General features: G+C 37.9%; 2 protein-coding genes across 6 annotated transcripts; both read left to right on the forward strand.

Annotated features, from left to right (window-relative positions):
- Window positions 1–2,649: 2,649 nt before the first annotated feature.
- On the forward strand, window positions 2,650–8,404 carry LOC126622362 (splicing factor U2af large subunit B-like). Of its 5 annotated transcripts, none has more exons than XM_050291077.1 (18): window positions 2,650–2,826; window positions 3,162–3,340; window positions 3,531–3,632; window positions 3,888–3,955; window positions 4,509–4,579; window positions 4,675–4,716; window positions 4,811–4,894; window positions 5,225–5,285; window positions 5,417–5,544; window positions 5,955–6,070; window positions 6,198–6,296; window positions 6,381–6,456; window positions 6,632–6,720; window positions 6,815–6,881; window positions 6,955–7,053; window positions 7,213–7,294; window positions 7,810–7,877; window positions 7,985–8,404. In XM_050291077.1, exons 1-18 carry the CDS (start codon window positions 2,665–2,667, stop codon window positions 8,120–8,122), a joined length of 1,731 nt encoding a protein of 576 aa, XP_050147034.1. In that variant the 5' UTR covers window positions 2,650–2,664; the 3' UTR covers window positions 8,123–8,404. The 5 variants fall into 5 exon arrangements, with proteins under 5 accessions (XP_050147034.1, XP_050147036.1, XP_050147037.1 ...); XM_050291079.1 differs by having other exon boundaries at window positions 6,970–7,053; XM_050291080.1 differs by having other exon boundaries at window positions 4,835–4,894.
- A 1,769-nt stretch (window positions 8,405–10,173) lies between these two features.
- Window positions 10,174–11,824, forward strand: LOC126622373 (stem-specific protein TSJT1-like). Its single transcript, XM_050291095.1, has 4 exons — window positions 10,174–10,484; window positions 10,627–10,867; window positions 10,980–11,100; window positions 11,428–11,824. Exons 1-4 carry the CDS (start codon window positions 10,273–10,275, stop codon window positions 11,619–11,621), a joined length of 768 nt encoding a protein of 255 aa, XP_050147052.1. The 5' UTR covers window positions 10,174–10,272; the 3' UTR covers window positions 11,622–11,824.
- The last annotated feature ends 6,597 nt before the right edge of the window (window positions 11,825–18,421 follow it).

The raw sequence follows: 18,421 nt of genomic DNA on the forward strand, positions 1-18,421 counted from the left end.
GCAATCCCATGATGGGTGACCAACTGGGAAGTTTTCGTCTGAGTTCCCAAAAACAAAACCGTGAGGACGTGGTCGGGATCCAAAACGGACAATATCGTGCTACAGTGGAGTCGAGCTCGGGATGTGGTGGGGGCGGGGGCCGGAATGTTATAATTTGGTATCAAAGCCAATCCTTGGCCTGAAGTGTGCCGACAAGGACGTCGGGCCCCTAAGGGGGTGGATTGTAACATCCCACATCACCCGGGGGAGTAGATCCTGTAAGCCTTATATGTATATTCTCATCCCTACCTAGCACGAGGCCTTTTGGGAGCTCACTGGCTTCAGGTTTCGTCAGAACTCTGAAGTTAAGCGAGTTCGCGAGAGAGCAATCCTATGATGGGTGACCCACATAGAAGTTTTCGTGTGAGTTCTCAGAAACAAAACCATGAGGGTGTGGTCGGGACCCAAAGCGGACAATATCATGCTACGGTGAAGTCGAGCCCGGGATGTGGTGGGGGCTCATGCTGGGATGTTATAATAGAGTTTATGGGGAGAATCTCACTTTTGAAATTCTCTTTTACATTTATCTCTGAATTTTATTAAAATAATTTAATAATTACTTTTGTTGTTTATTAAGTAATCTCCGAACATGCTGGCTCGTGCTGGGATGTTATAATAGAGTTTATGGGGAGAATCTTACTTTTGAAATTCTCTTTTACATTTATCTCTGAATTTTATTAAAATTATTTTATAATTACTTTTGTTGTTTATTAAGTAATCTTCGAACATGCTGTAATTTGTAATTAAAAATTTGAAATCTAATTCACTATTCCAAATCTTAGAGTTCGATCCTTATAAAACTAAGAATTGAATCATTTGGAATGCAAATTTACTCATCACCTTAATTCGGTGGTGGCTGTCTGTTTGGGCCCAAAATAATAGTTTGGGCCGAGTATAGAATCATTCTCGGCCCAGAAGGCCTTGCGACAAGAATACCATGGATCGTTTAGTACGTGGGCCTCCAAACCTAGGTCGGCTAGGTCATAACGCAAGAAGTCGAGTCCTAGTGCAATGAGGAGTCTCGGTAGGACCCGGAAGCGAATCCGGCTCGGTTAAGGACTAGGTTCACAATCCTAGTGAAAGTAGGACTGGTCGAGTTGGTGCTGATCAGGAGAAGAAGACCTAGTCCGAGTAGGTTTTTAACTCGACCTTGGGGGGAGCCGTTGCTATAAATAGAAGAGGCTGCGCATCATTCAATCCCCCTGCAAATCAATACAAAACTGCCCTGCGCAAACTCAACAACTTGAGATTTTTTCTTTCTTTTTCGCTGACACATCTTCCGTTGGCATCAACAGCACTGTGAAAGCAACCGGTGATATCTTAAGTCGGCATAGATAGCTCTGTCACCGTAGAATCAGTCGACCTCGCAGTATCTTCCATTGGTATCAACAGCACTGCGGCGAGAACGGTTGATTACCTATCCAAGTCTCGGTCAAGGAGGATTTCTGGATCCTTATTGATTGAGGTCATCTCATTAGCCTTCTCGGCGAAGTGAGGTGTTACGGTATATCGAACTCGGCGCTTTGCTTGCCGAGTTATTTTATGATTGGATATTCCCAAGTGGGATTTAGAGTTCGGCATTTGGACGGCCGAACCACATTCACCATTAAAACTTATATTTGCTTTGAGTATTTGTGCCCTTACACTCTGGTGTCGATTCGGCGTGAGTTTACTCTGACGAATAACATCACTGTGACTGAATCCGACGACGACGACTCGTGAACTTCGTAAGAATAGTAACCTTGTCTTCAGGTTCGAGAGCCCAAGAGGCCGAGACGTGTTCCTTTCTCGGCCGCAATCGCAAGACGCATAAGTCAGCCGCGCACCCAACGCAACATCAACAAAATTTACTCCTCGGCTGAGCTCGGCCGACGAGTTGGCACGCCCCGCATTCACCGAATGACGTAGTTAGCTTATAGATTACTCGGCATGCGCGCCACGTAGGCTTGGTAGTTTCTAGGGTCAACACTGTCACCACTATTCTAATAGATAAGTAAACATGCAACTAAAAGAAATCTCACTTGCCCTTGCTCCACTCCCGACTGCTGTCTCCTCCAACTGCTGTTTTGAGAGCAGCGTCATGTTTCCCGACGTTTTTCGTCGTTTCCTTGGTGTTTATAACCAATTGGTCCTCTCTTGCCTTTTTCCTTACTTTATTCTTGTTGGAGAATTAGTTGATTATTCTTGTTATTTTATTGAAAACTTTAACAAAAAACTTCTGATAGTGTTCACTTTGAGTTTTAACGATAAAGACAAAATAAAGGGTAAGGTGAATAGTAGCATAATTGATTTTTAGTGTAAAAATATAGTTTTTCGTTAAAATAAACAGTACCGAAAACTTTTTATTAAAATTCTTTATTTTAAAATAAGTATAATCAAGATGCAGTCTCTTTAGTAGCGACGGTCGTACTCCCAACGAGCAATTGCTATTTCTGAATAAACGGTCTTGAGACTTGCCGAAAGGGCTTTTTTGTTAATGTGGCACCTGGTGGGCCTTCATGGGCCGACTTAGGCCCGTTTAATGTAGCAGGCTTTATCTAAATAAAAACGGTTTATTGCATGTGGGCCTAGTTTAAAGTTACCGAATCGGCGCCGTCCAAACAGGCCCAATAGCAATCGCGTCCAATGCCGAGACGGAGCTTAGTTAGACGTGATGGTAATCACATACACCAGATCAAAAGAGCCTGCAAATCGCGAGCTTCTGGTTTCAGCGAATTTACATATTTAGGGTTCTTCTCATTTGAAATTCGGACTGCTACAATGTCAGATTTCGAAGGCGGCAGCAAGGTTCTTTTCTGAATTCCCTTCTGTTAATTCGTTAATCCAATTTCCGAAGCTATGCTTTCTCGTTTGATTTGTCAATTTGTCGAATCGGATTAATTTTTTTTTTGTAATTTTTGTTTTAGAGTATGATGTTTGTGTTTCTGTTTGTTAAATCAATTAGGGCATGAAATTAGGAAGTAATTGGGCGTATTTGAGTGTGAATCCCTAGAGGAAACGATGAATTTTAAATGAATTACCTGAAAGAATGATGCATACGTTTTTTCGGATAGCGGTTTCTGTTATGTATGTTTGTGTGACGATTATCGAATGGCTGAGTGATGTTTTGATTGCCTCGGCAGAATTCTCGTGGATCAGAACGTGAGAGCTCGTGGAGAGATCGAGAGCGAGACCGAGGTCAAGATAGAGAAAAAGATGGTGGCCGGTATACACGGGAGTATAAGGATAGAAGTGGAAGATTTGACAGAGGGAGGAACTCGTACAATGGCTATCGCCGCAGTCGAAACGAAGATTTTGACAGGTTAAACATGTGCTTCTTATTTGTTCTATAAATTACTGATACATACTGTGGTTTGAGTCTTCCCGCACTGCGTTTTAATGAAATAAAATATCCAAGGTGTTCTCTTAACTTCAATTGAATTGTGGACTTGGTAAGTGGAAAAACAAAATTTTGACTTTTCGTTTGCTTGCATTGTATGTTTGTCTTGTAGGCATCGTGATTATGATCAAGATAGAGAAAGGAGGCATAGACATAGATCACGTTCTCGTTCTCCCTCAAGTGACAGATCTCCTTCCCGTTCTCGTTCAAAGAGGTAAGGGGAACTTCTACATAAACGTTCACTTTCATATTGTTCTTGATCATGACATATCTGATTGTATTTTTAGTCGATGAGAAATATATCTCTCTCGCTCACTTAGGTTATGCATTTGGTGTTTAGTAATGTTGTTCGGATATTATTTTCTATTTTAAAAGCTTTAGGTGTTTAAAACATAATATAGATGCTGTTAGTATTTGTCTTGAAAGCTGCATTGTTCCATTGTAATCTTGCTGAAATCTTTGTCTGCAGCAAGCGTACAAGTGGCTTTGACATGGCACCACCTGCTGGGTCAGTGCTGCCTAATGCTCCCGTTTCAGGTTTGGATCTAACTACCCGATCACCAAATTCTTGTCAAAGTATATGTAACACTTTTCATTTGAGTTTAGCTTCCTGATCTCCTGTTATTTATTTGAGCATGTTAGAAGTTATCTTTCTTATTGGTTTATTGCGGAAACTGAGAGCCATTGTTGTGTTGTTTGGTTGTTGTTGTGTTGTTGTTTGTATGTGTTTGCTTTTATGGTTTGGGTAAGAAGGCGACGTTGAGTTGGCATGACTACGTCAATTGATGTTCAAGGGAGAACCAATGGAACGATTAGCTGGACATTCTTCTCCTTCGACTGATACAGTTGCCATTTGGTAGACTTACAGATATTTCCCCACCATCCCCATTGATGGAATTTGTTTCTTACTTTACTATTTCATGGTATATCTTAGGTATGAAATATTAGCTTTATATGTAATGTAAAAGATACTTCTGGGCTTTCAGATGGATTACATTACCAGTGTAGTTGCGACATTTTTTTCTGGAAAGCTATACTACATATCCTTCTGTTATTGCTTGCTCCACTTCTGTCAATAATAATAATGCAGGACAACTGTCAGGTATTCCGCAAATGATGCCAGGAGTAGTACAAAATTCATTACCTTTTGGGGCATCGCATGTACGTTTCACCAGTATAAGCTTCTATGAAATCTCGATTTCAAATTTTCATTTGTGTTCTTTGTGAATAACTTCATGTGCTTTTGTATGTTATAGATGGCTCTTCCTTTGATGCCAGCCCAAGCCATGACTCAGCAGGTAAAATTATTATATTTGTGTTCATATATTTAAATTTACATGGTTTATTTTTCTCATAAATACATGAACGGCGTTTTCATTGGCCGATGAGCAGGATATATATCTTTCTCTTTTGCAGGCTACAAGGCATGCACGTCGGGTATATGTTGGTGGGCTTCCTCCCTTGGCTAATGAGCAGGTTATATTTCTGGTTTTTCGTTTTGGATTCTTTCCCAAGTAACAGCAAATGTTTTGAGTCTATACTTGAGATGGACAGCGAATCTAGGCTAAAGTTTGATGCCTTTTGTGTCATCACTCCAGAATCTGGGGATTTACTATGTACATAAGGAAGCTCATAAGGCAGTTTTTTTGTAGGTTGTTACAGGGCCAACTGCACTGGGTTACAAATAAGCCAAAATTTTGATTAAATGTTTTACATTTTTTTGAAATTCTTGTTTGCCTCTTTCTTGTTCAAAGTATTTTTCTTGTATTCCTTGAAAGACTTTGATGGAATTGATCTTTTTGTCAGACAATTGCCACATTCTTTAGCCAAGTCATGGCTGCCATTGGAGGAAATTCTGTTGGTCCAGGTATGTGTAATCATAGTCTCACTTTAACCAAGTTCAGCATGCACCTTAATGTATTACATGATTCAGGATCTAGACTAGCAGTGCATTTATATTATCTCATGGGTTTTATCTGAGGGCAGTGTGTTTTCCAGTATCTGAACTTGCAGGTGATGCGGTAGTAAATGTCTATATTAATCATGAGAAGAAGTTTGCATTTGTGGAGATGAGAACGGTTGAAGAAGCAAGTAATGCAATGGCATTAGATGGAATTATATTTGAGGCATGTCAATTTCAATTTATCATTACAGTTTTGTTTTTTGTTTGATCTGTTTATAATTGTCATAGGGGAGGGCGTTACTGGTAAAGTACTGTTAAAGAAGAATGTGAGGGTAAAATAAGAAGCATAACTGGTGTAGAACTTAAATGTTATCATGTCTATCGGATTAAAGCCTTTTCTATTTTCAGTATTATCAAATTCATTAAGTTGGTTAACTCTATTGGGTAAGGAACCATACAATTTTATAGAGACTTATCTTAAATGTGTAAAAATAAATTGAGATTTGTACTTGTTGGTTATGATGGGGCTTAGGTTTCAGAATCTTTGGATAATGTTTTATTCTTTCTTTCTGTGTGCTCTGTGCGGTATGAAGGAAATGTTTCTTCGTTGACATGCTCCTTTTGATTTATCAGGGGGTTGCTGTGAGGGTACGAAGGCCAACAGACTACAATCCTACTTTAGCTGCAGCGCTTGGTCCTAGCCAACCAAGTCCTCACCTTAACTTAGCTGCCGTTGGTCTCACACAAGGGTAGGTTGAGTTAGGTTATTTAATTTGAAGACTACTTTAGTTTCATACTCTTTAGAATTACTTTTAAAAAATTTGGTGTTGAGTTGTAATAGTCTTATGTTGTATTAATTTTGTATTTGTTTGGCAGTGCTGTTGGTGGAGCTGAGGGACCTGACCGTATCTTTGTGGGTGGGCTACCTTACTACTTCACTGAAGCTCAGATTAGAGAGTTGCTACAGTCCTTTGGGTATGGGCTTAAATTTCCAGCAATCTTGACGTTCCTCATTTATGATAAATTGTATTTGCAAATTTAACATATTGATCACTGCAGACCTCTCCGTGGTTTTGACCTCGTAAAGGATAAAGACACAGGAAACTCTAAAGGATATGGATTCTGTGTTTATCAGGTACATACTAAAATCCTGGCTTTTGATTTTGATTGTTGTCACATTTTCAATTGTTTTTTTTTTCTACTTAGTGATTGATTTTAGGCCTTCTTCTCTCTTTAATACATATATACTGTTTTATGATTCTTGGAGGTCACTCCTGGAAATCTGGTCAACTAATGTTCTAGAACTTCAGGATCCAACTGTGACAGACATTGCTTGCGGTGCTCTCAACGGCTTAAAAATGGGTGATAAAACTTTAACTGTCCGGCGTGCTACTGCCAGGTTGGTATTCTTTCAAACTAAAGGGCAAGCCTGATCTTTTTTTTTCTTTCAAGCCAATTAGATAATTTGAAACCTTTTTGCAATGATTTTACAGCAACGGGCAGTCTAAAACAGAGCAAGAAAATATCTTGGTACAGGCACAACAGCATATAGCCATGCAGGTATGGAATACATATCATTGGTTCCCCGTTTATGTTTTTGGAGTGCATTGTTGAGTTATGTCTTTCGTTGTAGAAAATGGCCTTGCAGGTTGGTGACTTCAATCTTCTAGGAGCTGGAATGGCAACAATGGCTAGTGGTGAAACTCCCACAAAAGTCCTATGCTTGACTGAGGTTGTATCGTAGTTGAAAATAAAGTTATATAGAATTCATGCATTTTGTTTGTATAGTTAGTTTTGGCACCCTCCATTTAAAAAAAAATTAGGATAGTTTATTATGAGTTAATATTTGATTGTTCCAACTGGCTGATTCATGTATTTTCTCATGATGAAGGCGATTACTGCTGATCAACTAGGTGATGATGAAGAGTATGTCGAAATACTAGAAGACATGAGGGATGAATGCAGCAAATTTGGTATTTTCTTCGTAACCTGTCTACCTGTTCATTTTTATTAAATCTTTTGGTGTGTGCGTGGATGTTTGTATTTTGCTGAGCAGAGACGTTTGATTTTTTTTTCTTTTCAAGTGAATATTTTAGGGATAATTAAATTTGAGTGCCTGGACCTCTGAAAGCACTCAATAAAAATTTCCGAGAATGAATTTGTTTTATTACTTAGCTTATTTTGTTGGCCAAACCTTGACCGTTAAACTACTTACCAGGAAAGAATGAAGTACTGAACATCTACCCGATGTAATTTCTTAAGACTTCCAAAATAAAATATTTAAAATTTTGGCTTCTGCAATTAAAGTTAGGATATGTACTGTACAACCGGACCACGTCTTTTTCCTGCTTTCGTTGCATAGGGGAAACAATCATATTATACAGTGCCGCAAAACAAGTGGAGACTATAAGAGATTTCCGTTGCTTGGCATTTGCTATGGTTATGATTGTAAGTTAACTGAGGAGTTTCTCTTGTTTTGAATGATTAGGAACTCTGGTGAATGTTGTTATTCCTCGTGCGGATCAAAACGGAGAACAGATTCCAGGCGTTGGAAAGGTAAAACTACCGTGCTGCATCTATTCACTGTGCTCTTAATGGTGTTCTTTTTTCTCGGGGATTGAACATGTAGCTTCCTTCTCTCCATAATTATGCAACGTTTTCAGGTATTCTTGGAATATACTGACACTGGGGGTTGCGCCAACGCAAAGAATGTACTCGGTGGGAGAAAATTCGGAGGTAACATAGTGCATGCCGTTTACTATCCAGAAGAGAAATACTACAACAGGGACTACAGTGCGTAAGAGTACCAAGCCCCCGGCCTGGGTTTTTATCTTTTTCTTGTGATGTAAATTAGCTGTACGTTTCAAAGCGAACTTTCTGATGTGGGTAGTGGTTGCTCAAGGAACCGAAAATCGACGAGTGCCTTCTCTAGATGTTTTGATGTTTGGCCTGGCTTTTCGGGCAATTTAGGTTGGTTTGTATCAATATGATAGTGTACAAACTAAAGATTAATGGTGGTCTTGTGATTTGCCGAGCAACTCTTTATTTATTTTCGATGTTTGTACAAAAGCATCAAAAACTGATTTCTCATGTTGATTTCCCTCACCATAATAAACTCCACTTTGGCTCCCCCTTATTATTCTTTTTATTTGATTTTTTTTTTCATTCCTGCCAAAAAAATTCAACAAATATATTTACTTGTAGAATTGGTAAATTCTTGCACTGACTCGTTAATCTGACAAGAAACGACATTGAAATTTAGGTTTCAGATCAACTTGTTAACGAGTCGGGTCATTATTGAGAAAAAAATACGTAAATGAATTGCGTCGTTATCATATCATTTGTTAAGAACCCGTTAAGATAACGGGTATGAAATGGACATGTTTGTGGTTGCAAGGTCTAGATATTAGAATGACACGGCCCTTAACGATTCGAGTCGTTATCGGATCACCTATTAAGAATTCTAAAATTGACAGGATACAACTCATTAAGATAGCAGGTTTGACACAATACGATTCACTAATATAACTAGTATGACACGAAAATGATAAACACGAAAAACATCTGTTTGAGAAGTCTAGTTGACTTGATAAGTTCGATAACCGCTTTCAAATGGTGTATTTTCGTAATTTCAGCTTCATTGGAATAAATTGTTATACCCGGAACATGGATGATACAGTACGTGTCACTACATAAATTGTGAGGTACTTGTGTTAAAAAATTAACTACTTAGAAAATAAAACTTGTCTCTACTTATATAATAACACGTTATATATCATTTGTGTTTTGAGTATAATAAAAAATTTCTTCTTATTTAGGCTGTTGATTATGAGCCACGTGTATGTGTCAGAGGCGCGGGGAACAGTCAAAAGAGTAATGAAATAAAATAAAAGGTTGGATTGGATGACTCAGATCACTGTCACTCACAACACATTTTTCAGTACTTTGTTTATACTTGTTCTTCAGTTTTGGATAAGAGCGTTCGTACAACTCAACACGTTTTGACTGTTTCCAAAATACCCTTTCTGTTTTATCTCCATTTTCTAATCATCCGACTGACTAGGATAACAGATTTTGGTAATAACAGCCCGAACCATCGTGCTTTAGCCGTTACATTACATGAATCTAATCTTTAAAATTTGCATAGCAGATGGATTAAACTAAACAAACGTGATCCAACCGTTGCACCATTTTTTTATGCAAATTTTTAGCTGGTTTATGATCTAAAGGATTTGAATGGTTTACTCAAATATTATTGTTACTCGAAATTCACACTTTTTTTTAGGTATGGCAAAATATCGCTATATTACAAACAGACAGCGATCCACTCTTAATCTTATTGTCTTAAGCCCAAAGATCAGGCAATCTGAACCATTCAAATTGAATCTAACGGTCCTCATTAACTTATTCCGTTGGTTTACTTACACAAACCAAGGGCTCAAATTCTCTTTTGCACAAAATAGGGGATCAAATTTACTAGTTGTTAGACATCAGACACTAAAGTTCGAAGAGGGTCCAAATTTGTTACTAACTTTAGTAAAAAGATACTGTCGTGTTGTTTATTACCATAAAGAAATTAATCATCTCTAACTAAAATGTATAAACGGACACGAATACTAATGTGATCTAAAAAACATATATTACACAAGTATTAAACTATAATTTGTTTGTAACGAAAAAAATCTTCTTAGAATGTACGAAGTCAAGGTATGCCCTAGATAAAAATAGATTATGAATCTAATCTCCCTAACTAATAGAAGAGAGAGAGAGTTTTGGATAATATTGCCACGCATACTTTTCCTACTTTCTCTCTCCCTCAGAATATTTACTATATAACCTATATACCCCAACGATAATGCATTAATCTCCATCACTTCCCTTTGCCAGTGTCAACTTCTTAGTACCCTCCTTTGTGTTTGAGAAATTTGAGATCCAAAATCTGTTTTTGAAAATGCTTGCAATATTCAACAAGGAAGTAGTGCAGCCACCGCAGGAGCTCCACAGCCCCACCGCTGCCTCCGCCAATCCCGCCATGAAGCCTCAAGAAATTGCCAAAGACTTCATGTCCTGCCATGATCCAAACAATGCCTTTTCAGTCTGTTTTGGAAACACAGCTTTGCTTGCTTATGTTCCTCCAACCAACCCCTACTCATCTCAAAAACGGTAATGCTTGCGTGCATATACATACAGACATTAAGAACGAACGAACGTCATGAACGTAGAATTTCTGTATACGACATTTGGGGCAATCACGAATCTAAATCCTTGTTTTTTTTTAATTAATTAATTGATTAATTCATTGCAGGGTGTTCTGTTCTTTGAACAACATATACTGCATTTTTCTTGGGGGCCTGAACAACCTCTGCAGCCTGATCAAGCAGTACGGGCTGTCGAAGGGCACCAATGAGGCCATGTTTGTGGTGGAGGCCTATCGGACTCTTCGCGACCGCGGCCCGTACCCAGCTGATCAGGTCCTCAAGGATCTTGATGGAAGCTTTGGATTTGTGATTTATGACACCAAGGCTGGAACCGTCTTTGCTGCACTGGTAAGTGCCAAATGAATCAAATGCAGATAGAAGAGGCTGGGTGTCCTTATCAAATTTGTGCTTAGGGTTCGTGTGTTCTTAGCCTTTCTGGTTGTGGTTTGTTTTTGTGCAGGGTGCTAATGAAGGGGTTAGCATGTTCTGGGGCATTGCAACAGATGGCTCGGTGGTGATTTCTGATAACTTGGGGGTCATGAAACAAAGCTGTGCTAAATCTTTTGCCCCATTTCCAACCGGTATGTAAAACACTATCAACATTAACACGACAAGTTACATGGCTCAAAACTTGCACGAATACAAAAATGGTTGAACTCGAACACGAGAGATTTTTCAGTGTACCGAGGAATATGGTCCTGTACACCAAGTGCTATAATCAAGTGGTTGGATACTTGAAAAAAAAAAATTTAACCACTTGTATTATGATACTTAATGTATTGGGCTACGTTCTTGAAGCACTGATAAATTTCTCCTCAAACACGGCCTATTGTGAAACTTATAATAAAATTGAAATTAACATTATTATTTAGCTTCTAATTTTTTGATGGGTGCAATTTTGGTCGCAGGGTGCATGTTCCACAGTGAGCAAGGATTGATGAGCTTTGAGCATCCAACCAAGAAGATGAAGGCAATGCCTAGAGTTGATAGTGAGGGGGTTATGTGTGGGGCCACCTTCAAGGTTGACGTCCAATCAAGGATTCCCAACATGCCACGTGTCGGTAGTGAAGCTAATTGGGCAGCATGGGGCCAACCAGCCTAGATCAAGGAGTGAAACTTATTTACGTTTAACGGCTAAGAATAATTACTTGGAACTTTTATTTTTATTTAGTTTGATTTCAATTCATGTATATATTCCTATGTAATTTATTTTCCTTTTTAAATGAGCACCTATGTACTATGAATGAAGAACTCTGTGGAGTTGTATCTCCCAAGTTTACATCTAGTGACATTTTAACCAGAAAATGAATATTGTTTTAAGAAAATATTGTATAAATCCTGATAAAATTCACACTAAAGCCGTCATTTTTAACATGGTAACCTTTTCTTAAAAAAAAAAATTATGCTGCTCTGTAGCGAGCCAAAACTTATGGTGTTATTTTACAACCCATTACTATTCACACACTCCTAAACCCGAAATCTCATGGGCGTCAACTGCTTCTGCTGCGCCTTGGGCATTCCCGAGGGCATGAGTATGTGTTGCGGCTAACGCCTGAGCTCGTTGGGCTTATGCTACTTCTGCATCTCCCTGCGCCTAAACCATCAATTTTATGATTTTTTGTTTTTGTTGAAATTTTCTTTTTTCCTTTCCATAACACCAAACTATTATCTTCATGTTCTACAAAATATATTTTCGGTGAAAATTTACTTATAATCCATGTGAAAACACTCGAAAACAAAGATATAAATATGAATCTAATGGTATTTGAATCTAAATAAAGTAAGGTAGGAAGAAAAACAAAATTCAATGAGAAAATACATAAAATAAATAAATAAAATAGAAAATGATATGATCATTACTTTGCTACTGATTGTCCACAACAAAGGTCGCTATTAAGATAGCGACTACACCTTATACTAGTCGCTAAGATCATACCAATCTCCCTTTCTTACCATAACAACAAATTATCATATTTATGTTCTTTAAAATATATTTTTCCGTGAATTTTTTTATTATTATTCATATTTAAACACTTGTAATCAACGTTTTTAAACCTAAAGTTAAAGATATTTTAATTTAATAGTGGTTACTCAAATAAATTAAAGAAATTGGAATAGGAAAGATCGGTACCACGCTACTGATTCTTGCCTAGTCATACTTAAATCATCTTTCTTGAGGGTTGAACCCCATTTGACAATATTTTGGGCCTCACTACTACAATTTTCACTTTTTTTTTTTGCTTAAATATTCTACTAAATATGCATTTGTTGCTCAATATATCGTAAATTTACTTCCAAATGCCTTACAAAGTTTTCCTTCATGCTCACGAAATATATTTTTTGAAAATAAAAAATTTGAGTGACTCATTGTTTTTAGTTGGTTTGGAAAATTCGTACATAAATCATCGTTCAATCTATTTATTTTCACTTTTGCCTCACTATGAAGTTTTAAAAATTAATGTAAGACTTTCCGTTGGTATTCTTGAGGGTGGAACACGTTTACAACAATGTCACTAAATAATTTTCACTTACTTTTATAGTTTTTGTCTTAAATATTCTACTAAATATATATTTGTTGTTCAATAAATCATAAAACTGCATCCAAATGCCGTATAAAGTTTTCCTTAATGCCCACGGAAAATATTTCGCGAAAATAAAAAATTTACATTTTTCACAAGAAATATGGAACAACACTCACTGTTTTTAGTCAGTTTTAAAAATTCGTACTTAAATAATTATTCAATCTAATATTTTCACATTCGCCTCACTATGAAGTTTTGAAAATCAATGTAAGGCTTCCTTAATGCTAATGGAAAACATTTCGAGAAAATAAAATTTTGCATTTTTCACAAAAAAAAACGTGGGTATTAAGTTAACTACTATATTCTGGGGCTCACTACTATATTTTTCACTTATTTTTTAGTTATCATATTAAATATTCTACTAAATATTGATTATTGCTTAATAAATCGTAAACCACTACCAAATGCCTTATAAAATTTTCCTTAATGCTCATGAAAAATATTTCGCGAGAATAAAAAATTTGAGTTTTTCCCAAAAAACATGGGTTAACACTCACAGTTTTTAGTCAGTTTTAAAATTTCGTACTTAAATCATCGTTCAATCAATTATTTTCACTTGCGCCTCACCATGAAGTATTGAAAATTAATATAAGACTTTCCGATGATATTCCTGAGGGTGGAAACCCAATTTGACATTGTTTTGGGCCTCACTACTACTATATTTTTCACTTATTTTTTTTTAGTTTTCAGCTTAAATATTCTACTAAATACACATTTATTGCTCAATAAACCGTAAAATTGCTTCCAAATGCCTTAAAATGTTTTCCTTAATGCTAATGGACAATATTTCGAGAAAATAAAAATTTTGCATTTTTCACAAAAATGTGGGAACTCATAGTTTTTAGTGAGTTTTCCATTGAAAATGTCTCGATTCCGGTAGTTATATGTTTGTTATTCTTCAATCCAAATCTCAGAACCAAACAGGTGTTAAAAAGAAATGGAGAGACAAAATGGTGTAGTTCATCTGACGTAACAATAGTTTCCAAGCAATTGTATCAGAAATCTGTAATTTCCCTTAAGACTACATACGTTTCATCGCGAGTCACAGCTAGATGCGAAGCACGCTTTCGGTCCTTGTAATCTTAAAACTATACAACTGTTCCTCAACGTAATCAAACCGTCAAATACTTGGACAACCCTTAGGGAAGGAAGAGATTACCGAAGCAAGTCATCGAAAGCCGGAGGAGGGTAAATATCACCAGCAATTGGACTAGAACTTCCGGGTTTCCATTCAGATCAGTTTGACTTGATTAAAGCTCGTTGAAGACACAGACCACAGCATCTGCTCCATGTTTGATAATCCCCACACAAGACGGGAAGCGAAGCCGGTAAAACCTAGGCAGTGATTAGTCGAGATCGACAAAAATGTGCAACAAGTCCGGAAGGTTGATCAGAATAGAACAATAACCAAAAGCATAAGGAGTTATAGTTTAGATGGCACAGCCTATTTTAGCACAATCTCGCAATGTTGATTCGAAAGAGAAAAAACTAACCTCCCTCCAATCTGGCAAAGGGTCATATAACAATTTCCCTCCGAGTTTAGTGGCAATGGGGTTCTGCATGGAAACTACTCAAATAGGTGAAAATATGAAGGCAAACTATTTTAACGGTAATAATCTCAGTGCTATATTGCTGAAAGATGACTGGTTACATTTAGGTTGCGGGGTTTAGACAGCATCGTCTCCATTGTGATTATCATTTACCAAATTACCAAAGATGTTTAAACTGAATGTATAAGGTGCTGGTGAAATTGTTCTCCCTACCAGTTTGAAATTTGTGGAACCAAACGCCTCAACCCTCGGCAAAACCTGTGTGTGGATTTCAAATTCATAAATTAGTTAATATAATAACAAGTGAGATGCTAAACGAAGCAATCGAAAAGGAAAAAAGGCACCAAAGAAGCCTATAAGATATGGTTGGACAGGACAGGATATAACTATGTTAGCATCTAAAATCGTACATTGAAGCAGACTTTGGGACAGCATGAAACGTTATAAACTCTGGGCACGCTTATCAGAAACAAAATTTGAAATCTGATATAAAGCGTTTGAAGACCATTAATCACAATCACCACCTCCTCACGTGAATCATCTTGCGATAAGCAGACTTCGAGAGGGCCGAGTTCCTTACGTCTCATTTGCTAAATTCAAGTGTAGCTGAATGGAGTTTTTACTTGCTCAATTCCAATCACTGCATTAGTCAGTGACTAATAATAATTGCTCCACTCAACCTTTTGTTTCCTTTTGAATTGCTTATAATTGCATCTTTCAACATTTATTTCCTATGAAATTCTTTATAATTGTGGCCACTCAGACTTATTTCTCTTAAGTTCTCTATAATTGTTTACCATAAATAACTAATTACAATATTTTAAGACAATATGACATAGTTTCCAAGTACAACTAGACTTGGTATTTGTTTTACAAAGTATTGTATTTTATAAATAATTATATATATAATATATATCAAATTTCAGGTCCCACAATGAGGCGAAGCATGCCTTAAGGCTTTCGCCTGGGCGGGGCTACCATGAACCGCTTCGCCTGTGCCTTTGCCTTTTAAAACATTGCCCCAGACCCACATAAGCGTTCAGGCCAAATGCTGCATCTCTTTCAGACATCCCAAGCTTCCTCGGCAACAAGCCATCGGCTCCATAATAAACATCACAACTTTCCAAAGATCCGGAATCAGGTGGGTCTGAAGAATTACATAGCTTGGTGGTATCATCTTGAGGACCCATATCATATGGACCAGACCAAGGCTCTCCGTACATATTGCGCCTTCCCCGCTCTTTGGCTGGAGGGCGGAGTTCTAGCACTCGGAGCAACAAACCAGCAGCATCTGCACCTCTATGCCGGGGCATATTCTGTATAGCCAATCAGAAAAAATATTGTCAAACATGACCATTTTTCAGCGTGTAACTTTCAACAAGAGAAAAGAATAAGTTAAAGATTAAGAAGTTCAACAGTCAATAGAAAACCTGAATATGTGGAACTAATGCTGGTTCAACAGCCGTTGCTTCAGGATCAATGCCTGATAACGTTTCGCCAGATGCCTGCCATGGCTCCGGTACCAAAGCAGATGGATTTAACAACCCGGCTTGCTTGTCTAGAACCATTGCCCTAACTTCTTGTGCTTTTGTACCTTCCAGTAGCCTGCACTTTAACCTGTCGAGACACTGCATCAAAACAGATATAATTTTATGAGTCCTTTTTCTAGGTGATTTTTTTTCTTGGTAATCTTTTGCTTGGCAAGTAGAACTGTTAACATCTCTTGCTTGTAATGTCAATTGGCTTTAACAGCAAAAGTCTTTTTTCTTTTTCTTTTAAATTCCAGATGAGCATGTTCAACACTACCAGGCCATTCATATAAGAAAAAATTATGTGTCATGAATTCATTTAAATTCAGCATATTTCACTACTTGCACAAACAAAATATATTACATCGTATGTCTGAAATTTTTTATCAATAATCTAGAGGCGCGCACATGAGTAATTATGAACAAAACATCTCCGAGATTGTGTAATAAAATGTTAATGCATCAAGATTTACAACATTGTAAAATACAGCAAATAATTACACTAAAATGACACCTTTGGTCCTAATTGTCATGAAAAAATTAATATGTACAAGAAAATTTATAAGCATCTTGAAAAACCTGTGTCGTAGCTAAAAACTTACAGGACCAAATCGTTCTGTGTTGAGCAGAAGGAAGAGAATGAAAATTTGCATCCAGTACCGCAATGACACTGTTCAGGGAAACTGCAACGAACAAACAAAAAAACACAATGTGCACATCATTTACGAAGAAATTTTGCATGAAACGCATATATAAAAAATTGGAGACCTATAATTTGTTTCCTAATTTTTCAAGAAATACTTTGCTATTTATCAGTCACACGACAATACCACCAAAAAGAATCCAAAGTTATTACCAATGCCATCCTCTGCAGCACTCCGCGTACAGCCAACAACATCCCACCAATCAACCCCAACGAAAAGACTCCACCAAAACCTGCCATCATGACCATCACTCTATCGAAACTTAAACATCCATAAAAAATCATTTCAGGGCTTCAAGGTTTATCAAGGTGGAAGAAGTACCTTTCGGCAATGGCCCGTTCCGAGGTTGACGAGTTTGCCTTCACTTGGCTGCTTGGAACAGCAGGAGGAAGAACACGTATTATTTTTAAAACTGTACGGTCCTTAACACTATCATACCAAACAGAAGCTGAGCAGCAGCTTGTCGATGAAAAGGCAGGGGCAGCAATTGCAGCTCCAACGTTAATCTTGTAGTTATCAACAGGTGCAAAGTTCGAACCAGAGAAGATGTGAACCCCACCCCGGAGGAAAGCAACAGCAATCTCACCACCATGAGCAGAATAGACTATTTGAGCGAGTGTTCTAACATCACTTGGCAGGTCAAAAGGATCAAAACTGACTCGTTTTACTTTCTCTATGCCAGAATCAGGAGTCTTCCTTGCATCTGTGGTTGCTGTTGTCGCTGCTGCTTGGTGACTTTTAAAATCATTAGTTGGTTGTATGCTTGTGTCCACTTTGGATAGTCAAACAGTTTGCATTGGTGCCTGCCCACCAAAACTGGAAGTAGGATTTCCAAATATTTGGTGAAGAACAACAGAACTCCGCCGTGTAAGTTTATCTTACATTGCCGGTCCCAAGCCCGGATAAAGGAGGAGGGGGAGGGCGTCAGGTAGTCGACAGCCGGCACTCCATGATCACGTCGAACCCTTATGAATATGAATCCAGAACGAAATCGCGCTAAAGCTAGGGCGTCACCCGTAAGTGGCGCGCTGTGTGGCCTGAGCACAGTGATAAGTGAGCAAGGGTCGCTGTATCTCCATCGGCACCCGGATACAGTGTTAAATGAGCAAGGGGGCTATAGAAACTTCTTTTCGAACGACTCCACTCAAAGTTGTTTGGGAGCATATGCTCCTATCAACTTTACACGGGACACACAAAAGAAGTACTTTGATCCTATTAGACGGGGAAGGGTGAAGAAGCTAGGACAGAAGGGTAGAGTTCAAGAGAGCAAAATGCGTTTAGGAACGTGGAATATAGGAACCTTGACGGGAAAATCTATGGAAGTAGTAGAAGTTATGGTGAGGAGAAGGATAAATATTATGTGCCTACAAGAAACTAAGTGGGTTGGTCGTAAGGCAAAGGATCTAGAAAACTCAGGGTTTAAACTATGGTATTCGGGCACAAATAGAACGAGAAACGGTGTTGGCATCATCGTGGACAAGACCTTGACACAAGATGTTGTAGATGTCAAGAGGGTAGGAGACAGAATCATGGCAAT

The sequence above is a fragment of the Malus sylvestris genome, chromosome 5 (genome assembly GCF_916048215.2).
Source record: "Malus sylvestris chromosome 5, drMalSylv7.2, whole genome shotgun sequence".
NCBI classification, from domain to species: Eukaryota; Viridiplantae; Streptophyta; class Magnoliopsida; order Rosales; family Rosaceae; genus Malus; species Malus sylvestris.